Consider the following 8,814-nt stretch of genomic DNA (forward strand, 5'->3'; position numbering starts at 1 on the left):
TAAGTCATTCTTTGGTTTTACTTGTAGAAGATGAGTTAAGTTCTTTTATTCATTAATTAATTTTCTCAATGGAACTAACTGAACATATAACTGGCCATTATTCGTTTCTTCCCCTTATGCGAGTTTTGTAACGGTGTAAATTTTCTGTAGGAAGCTTACACTGTTTGTATATCCTTCAAAGTCCTCAGTAGATATACTAAAAAAAAAAAATGATGTGAGAAATAAGATTCGGACATACTCAAAGAAAACATGTGAATTCCTTTGCATTAATTTTTATTTTAATGCAAAAACAATAAAGAATGTGTTTTCATAATATACATCTCTCTTTATATTATGAATAAATTACAACTCTATCTTTAATAAACAAAAACAATGGCTTACTTAAAATTAACATCTTTCATAAATTAAAATATATATATGAATAAATTACAACTATATCTTTTCTTTGTTCTTTGAGTTTATCTTCTCAGATAATAATTACCACTAGGCTTTTGGATATACATGAAACTAGAAAGAATTCCTAGTTCGAGAGTCGGTAGGAGAAGCCAATGTTTATATATATATATTGGAGGCAGAGAGAGATCATAAGAAGATCATTGAAGACACGAAGAAGGCGAATATTACTTGGTCTTCGTACGTTGTCGTTAGAAAGAGAAAGCAAAAGTAGTACTTAGAAAAAGAAGCGTTAACACACATCGGATCTCGGAGGATAATCTTTATCATCGATGGAGGGGAGGAAGAGCCACGAAAGTGGAAAGATAGCGTCGTGTTCAGAGAGAGGAAGGAGAAGAAGTGAAGAAGAGAGACTGTCTCAAAGATGGAGGAAGAAGATAAGAGATGAATACTACGATGGTACATCATCATGGAAGAGGGACAGAAAACACAACATCTCTTGGTCGTCGTTGTCACAAAGAGGAAGAAGAATTGAAGACAAAAGTTGGAGATCAGATGATCTATCATCCATGGAAAAGGGAAAGATTGCACCGTCTTCATGGAGAGGAAGGAGAAGAAGAGATGAATATGACGGTGCATCATCATGGAAGAGGAAGAGCAACGGAAAAGACAAAATCTCTTGGTCTTTGTGGTCACGAAGAGAAAGAAGAACTGAAGAGTTACATCGGAGAAGAAGTGAAGACAGGCGAGATGATGCAACATCATGGAAGAGGAAGAGCAACGGGGAAGACAAATTCTCTTGGTCTTTGTGGTCATCACGAAGAGAAAGAAAAACTGAAGACTTACATCGGAGAAGAAGTGAAGACAGGAGAGATGATGCAACATCATGGAAGATAATTGAAAGAGCAAGCAAAAGAAAAAGAAGAAGGGAGGGAACTGATGAGATACTTAACCACGATGTGTTAGAACAAGTTATGTTGCGACTACCAGTGAAATCCCTGTTGAGATTCCAAACCGTGTCTAAACACTGGAGAGGTACGATAAGGTCCAAATCTTTTAAGGAAAGACACATGTTGCATCAGAAAACCCAGGAACCCAAAGTTGTGTGTTTATATTCTTATACAAGGTATAGAAGCTGGTATAGGAAAGTTGCTCTAAAGACTATGAGGTTGGAGTGGTCTTCCGCTTGTCTAGTAGAAGAAGAAGAAGAAGGATATCATATTAGCGATGATAAAGGGATACCTACTAGCGACGAATATGGGAGTCCTTCTGATAGTATCGATGGTCTTGTCTGCTTGTATGCCTCCACAAGAGAAATTACAGTGATAAACCCAGCCACGAGATGGTCCTACAAGCTTCCTCTTGCCAACTTTCAAATAGACAACAATGACTCAGAGGTCCCTTTGCCAGGATTTGGAAAAGACTACGTTACTGGAACACACAAGTTGTTCTCCATTGACTTGAACAAGATTAACCCCACTTGCTATACGCCTCATGATGTTACTTCACTCTTCCACCCTGCGGCAATTTCCAAGAATGGTAACAAGGTGATGCTCTTTAAGCAATTCCTGGAGCCCCTCCTATTTCAACCCCCAAACTCTACATATCACATCTTGTCTTGTTCTCCTCTTCGTGACAGTCTCCTTGTTCCTTTTTTTCCAAGTTTAGTCTCTCCCTTTATGAGTTAATTTCAAGTTCTTAAAATGGATTTTAATTAGTGTCACATTATATGACATCTTGTTGAACGTTGTCATATTTTTCAGTGCAAGTTTCAGACTTAATTTGGATTATTTTTGATCATCTATTAGTTCACCATGATGCTTCTTCAAAGGATATTAAGAAGAAGTGCTTGGATCTCATCTTACTTGTGTGGTTTTTCATTCTATTTTCCTTATCTTTTATTTATTTAAGTATTCCGTATTCGGTTTCTATTTGGAGTTTCCTAATATTGTTATAGTAGTGCATGGTTAGAGTTCTACGTCAAAGTGGATTTCACATATATATTCTGGAGGATAATTTCCTTGTAGCCATAGAATAATACAATTATCGATAATTAGTAAAATTACGATTTAGCAAATCTCTTTGTGTTCTAATTTGTTTGACGAGGATGGAATTGGAATACAAACACTACTTTACTTGTTCAAAACCTGCTTAAGAGAGAATAGACCTCATGAACAACGACGATATCAACATTGACGGTAACTTGTTTGATTCGCGGTCGTCAAAAAAAAATTCAGTCTTAGAAAAAAGTATTCTGCAGCTCAGAATCTTCGATAGTACAAGTGAGTATAATCTCGTATAAGGGGTTGTCCTTTTTATATCTAATATGAACTAGATAAAAAGCTGCGCTAGGCCACAGAAATATTTTTATAATTTGTATTAATTTATTCTTAGTCTAATACATTTTTATTTAGAATTATTTTTACTTTAGCTTATTACAAATGATTAATTTATTTACTTTAATAAAAGTTTTAAAACTATTACTGAGAAATTCATTTTAAAAAAGATTTATTTATTAGATAAATATATGCATTTATAAGAAAGTTTGAAGGATAACTAAGATCATGTTATTTCAACTTTATCATTCTTGGAAACTAAATATCAAACATTGCAGCAAAATGATATTTATATGTTTAGCAAAAAAAAAAAAAAAAAAATGGAGCAAAATCTTATATCTCTCGACAGTAGTTTTCTAATATGCTAGGTAAATTAAAGTAAAAGCTAGAAGATTGATCGTGAAGCTTGTATCATCATGTAGTTCCCTCATGAAACTGCTTTTTTTCCATGGATGCAAATGTGCTCAAGTTCTTTATCTTCTCCCAAACCCAAATTATGTCACATATTGAGATAAATGACTAAAAATGATGATAAATTTTTTAAAAGGATAGAGACGCTTCATTCTTATTAGGCAATATCTTCTTCCTAAGGATGGATTAATCTAGTAAAAGGCTAAAATTGTCGGTAACACATAAATTGCTTAGAACCTTTTGATACTCTCGTTTTTATATTCTTTATCTCCAAACTCAACACGATTACATTCTTTTTCGCTTGAGGTTCATAAATCACCTTTTAGCTGGTTATGAATATTTACAAATCAGACTTTATTACTCGGATGGACAAGTCAATTACATTCTGATTCCAACGATGACTGTTTTCGGTGGAAAGTTGATGGTAAGGATGTTCCAGTCCGACTTCAATTCAGAAATTTCATCATCCATCTGATTCTAAATCTTCACCTATCAGAAAAAAAAATTAAATTGAAAATTGTTATCACATCTCAAATATGAGTATATGTAACGGAGGAAAGACTTTGGGGCGGGGTTTGGTTTTATCAGTTTATTCGGTTTTTTGGGTTATTTATTTATCAAACATTTTTCAAGAACTAATATTCTCCTCTCGAACTGATAAGGGTGAGATGCGTACACACAAAACGTATGCCGTAACATACACATGTACATGTACATACATGCAATGGTGTGTAACTTGTTCGAAATGACTTGATCGAGAGCCCTTGAGATGCGGAAATAATAACTAATGAAAGTTCCCACTTCTTCCCCAAACATATTGTCCTTCTTTCTCTTTGGACAACTTCTCGTTATACCAATGATCAACTCGCTCAAATCATATTCTTTTATTCTTCTTCTTTTTTGTACAACCCCGCGATTTGAAATTCGAACTAAGTCGGATGTATTAGATTTGAAGAAAACAATCATCTATAATAAATTATACTAAATAGGAGCTATAAACTTCTTAAGACGTCCACATATGATTTAGAACGACCAATCGGGATCGGACAATTCACTATTTAACATTTTTTACCATATCATTGATCAATATTGTTAAATTTAATACGTTTAATACAAAGTTATTAATAAAAAGAAAAATATTTTATAAAATATACATTTTTAACTCTTAAAATATACTGCCAATATACATTTTTAACTCTTAAAATATATTGCGAGTTTGTTTAGAGAAATTTTCCAATTTTACATAGTAAATTTTTATCAAAGAATTATGATGGTTTACCCTAAATATTTGTAGCTATAAATATAGATCCTTGGTCACATTATTATCAATTCGCCAAATAAATAGTTTTGATCATATGAGTTTTTTGATATTCCATTGTTATATTTTGGCTCGATAGTTCTATAAAAATATTAATGGTGTTTTGCAGGTTAGGGTTTGTTGAAACAACAACGTAAATTGGTGCCTTAAAATATGGAGATTTCTTTGTATTTTAATGGTTTCTTCATCGTTACACTGAAGAAGCTGCCACAAATCTCTTCACCTTTGAAGCCATCACCGGAAACTGATACATCAAATCTTACTTCCCCTACAAGTAAGCTAATGTTAATTGGTATAGTCTCTTCCAAGAAAGATTTGATAAATACAAGTAAGCATGTATTTACAATATTTTTATATTTTATGTCTCTGATTTTTTTTTTTAAATATATAAAAATTTACTAATTTTTTAAAAATTTCTTAATCTGTATTACAATGCAGGACATATCAAATTTTCATTAGGTTAATTAGATAGTGTTGATATTATGGTTTTTTATATTGTTTTTGGTTCTTTTATAGTTTAATTTCTTATTATGTGTTATGATTTATTATTATTTTATGTCGATGTTGTATTCTTTGTCTTATTTAATTTTTCAAGAGCTCTTATTATTTTACTATGAATCAATCTAGATATATTTTAATTGATTTTTCTTATTTTGATTTATGTTTAGGTTTCAGATCATGTGAGTTTTAGCCAAAACCAATGATGTTAATTCTGTGAATAAGACTGAATCTACGAGTCGACATATATAATTTAAAATTTTGATATTGTGTGAACAATAATATAAAGGAACCAAACAAAAAATCGATAAGGTATTGATGATTCTGTTTTTGTTTTGGTGTGTTTATACATTTGTTTATTTCAATAGGGTTTACATTTTGTATATTTTTTTGGTATTAACGAATCATACTTGCTAATCATGTGATTATGATTATTTTTTGTATTAACCAAGAACGACGAGGAGGAACAAAGGATGAGAACATGTTTGCTTATCATCCCCATTATGACATGACCTTGAACTGGTCACCATATACGCACTAAACCATTAAAACAATGTTCGACAGAAGAAACTGAGGTATTTTAATTTGTTTATTATTTTGGTGAGACCATAGCCAAAAGAGTCCGTCTAAGTTTGTGAATGGTAGATGTGCTAGCTAATGGGAATAGAGAATAGAGAGTAAAACAATGAGTGTTTGCAAAAATAAATAAAGAATGACAGATCTCAAGAAAAAAATTGTGAAAGTTAGTGAAAGTTAGTCCTCATACAAAAAAAATTAATTTATGACAAAATATCTTCACCGGTTATCCAAAGTATTTAAAACTATGGAGAGCTGTGAAACAAAAGATGTTATTTTGATCAATGTTGTAAAAATCTAAAAGTTGTGTTAGAGTTTCTTCTAATTGTGTATTTGAACTGAACTATTTGCCATGTTAATTTTAAAATTCAAGGAATTCAAATTATTAACAATAAGTAGACATATAAACATAAATTTTAAATTTTCAATAAATATTATTAATCACACAAAACATATTATCATTTAAAATATTCAAAATAATTTAAAGACCAAAAAACATAAATAAATGGTACAGAGATGACAAGATAATATGTGTATGATTAATAAGGTTTAAAAATTATGTATAATATTTTATACAAATATAAATGTAGTTTTTGTATATTTTTATGAGGTTACAGTATTTGGTTAGATCTTAGAATTTTTAAAGGCATTTTCAAATTTTTTGTTTTTAAGGAAGAGACTGTTCTGAAAAGAGAAATGGGGAAAGAGACATTTTTCAAAAAATCTTGAATAATTATCTGAAATATTTGAAACTAAAAATGTTTCTTCGCCATTTGTAAAAAACTTATTATTATTACCAACATATTTATAAAACAATTTTTTACTAATATAATTTTTACTTTTTATTTCTTTTTTAAATAACAGAAATGATATTCAAAATATTAAAAAAAATTTGAGTTAAGAAAATAAAATAAAATCATTATAGAACTTTTGTGAGAATGTATCCCGACCCAAAAATATTTTGAATCAATTCTTATAGATATATCCGCGTTATGCGCGGGTTAATAACCTAGTAAATAAAAAAGTGGAAGATAAGGTAACGTCATCTCTTTTCAGAATTTGCATAATCGAAGGATAAAAAAAAAAAAGATTAAAATAAAAATTTATATATAAAAAAAAGAATGTAATCTCTGTTCAGAATTTGTATTAAGACACCAAAAACCCCACGCCAATCATATTACATCAACACATATACTTTTGTGAGTATGTGTCTTTTTTTTTTTTGGTTAAGGGTTATAATGATGGATCCTCATTCGTATGTCTGAGTTATTCGACATTCTCCTGCAAACGCACTCCTTCCGAGTGCAAAGCCAAGATTGATGAGCTCTCAAGAAACGTATGTGATGCATCGTTTTCATGTTCAAGACTTTGGACTTGTTTGTTAAGTTTCCAGACTTTTAGCGTCTCTTTCTTTATCTTCTTTTCCAGCCATGGTCGAGTAAAGAACTTGATCAGGTCCGAAGGTCAGGGGACCTCATTTGCTGTAACCCTTATCAAGCCTCACTTCGGTTCCAGAGGCCAATCTGTGTTCTTCAAAGGAAATACAAGTTGTTGGCTCAAGCTAGACGGAAGCCTCTGCTTCATTTACAACATACACCCATGGTGTAAGGATATGTATATAATAAGGGTATGAATGTAATTAGTATAAGCTAAAACCCTACTACATTGTTGTATATATACTCTGTAACATTGTTACCATAATATTTTTTCAGCTTCCCTCTATATGGTATCAGAGAGGAAAAAGATCTCAAAGACCTAATTTTTTTTTTTTTTTTTTACAGCCGCCATCTTCTTCTTCTTCTTCTTCTTCTTTTTCTTACCTTCCTCTCCTTATCAATCATGGCTGCTCCCAATGAGGTTGTTGTTTCTTCGGTGGAAACCGCTCTCGTGAATGTCAACATGTCAAATGTGACTAAACTCACCGCAACCAATTTTCTGATGTGAAGTCGTCAGATCCACGCTCTACTCGATGGCTATGATGTTGCTGGCTATCTTGATGGCTCGGTTTCTTCCCCCGATGCTACTCTTACCACGGCTGGTGTCTCGACGCCAAATCCTGCCTTCAAACATTGGAAGCGACAGGACCGGCTCATCTACTCTGGTCTCCTAGGTACGATCACCGTATCCGTTCAACCCCTCTTGTCAAAAGCCTCGACCTCTCATGACATTTGGGTTACACTTAAAGACACCTACGCCAAGCCTAGTCGTACTCATATCAAACAGATTCGTGATCAACTCACACACTGGAAGAAAGGTAACAAATCTATTGAAGAATATGTCCAAGGCTTCACCATTCGTTTCAGTAAGCTTGCGCTGCTTGAAAGTCCGATCGCTCATGAGGACCAGATCGACTACATCCTCGGTGGTCTCTCTGAAGACTACAAACGTGTCATCGACCAAATTGAGGGACGTGATACGGCTCCGACGATCACGGAGGTGAACGAGAAACTCATCAATGAGGAGCTCAAACTCCAGTCTGCGGTTCCCTCGTCCTCGGTTCCAACCACCGCCAACACCGTCTCCTACAAACCTTCGCAGTCACGCAACCAGAACCGTCATAACTCTCGTGGCCAACAAAATCATTACTCACGTAATGACTCTCGTGGCATGGGCCGTGGCTACCAAGGGAGATGTCAGTTGTGTGGCGTTTTTGGACACAGCGCCCGTCGTTGTTCACAGCTTCCCGCTGGTGGTGGCTATCCGATGGCACCAGGCATGTCTCCCGCGTACTCTGGTGGTCCTCCACAGTCTCCGATGCAACCATGGCAGCCTCGTGCGAATGTTGCGATGACTCCCTCTTACAATCCGGCTAACTGGATCATGGACTCCGGTGCGACACACCATCTTACATCTGACTTAGCAAATCTCTCCATGCATCAGCCTTACACCGGTGGGGAAGAGGTTACTATCGCCGATGGCTCCGGTATTCCTATCTCGCAAACTGGTTCAGCGTTACTTCCTACACCCTCTCGTGCACTTAAGCTTATTGATGTTTTTATATGTGCCGAATGTTTGTAAGAATCTCATTTCTGTATACCGGTTGTGTAACGCTAATAATGTCTCGGTGTACTTCTATCCTGCTTATTTTCAGGTGAAGGATCTCAAAACGGGGCTCGGTTACTCCAAGGCAGAACTAAGAATGAGCTATATGAGTGGCCGGTCATCGATAATGTCATCACCAGTTTCACCACTTCACCGCAACCACGAACCGATATCTCATCTTGGCACTACCGTCTCGGCCACCCTTCTTTACCAGTTTTAAAGACTATTGTGTCTCAGTTT

At 34.2% G+C, this 8,814-nt stretch overlaps 1 protein-coding gene across 1 annotated transcript; it reads left to right on the forward strand.

The window, feature by feature from the left end:
* The first annotated feature begins 708 nt into the window (after window positions 1–708).
* On the forward strand, window positions 709–2,174 carry LOC147944949 (uncharacterized). Its single transcript, XM_087512774.1, has 2 exons — window positions 709–1,940; window positions 2,157–2,174. Exons 1-2 carry the CDS (start codon window positions 726–728, stop codon window positions 2,172–2,174), a joined length of 1,233 nt encoding a protein of 410 aa, XP_087368900.1. The 5' UTR covers window positions 709–725.
* The last annotated feature ends 6,640 nt before the right edge of the window (window positions 2,175–8,814 follow it).

The sequence above is a fragment of the Camelina sativa genome, chromosome 5 (genome assembly GCF_030686135.1).
Source record: "Camelina sativa cultivar CO46 ecotype springtype chromosome 5, ASM3068613v1".
NCBI classification, from domain to species: Eukaryota; Viridiplantae; Streptophyta; class Magnoliopsida; order Brassicales; family Brassicaceae; genus Camelina; species Camelina sativa.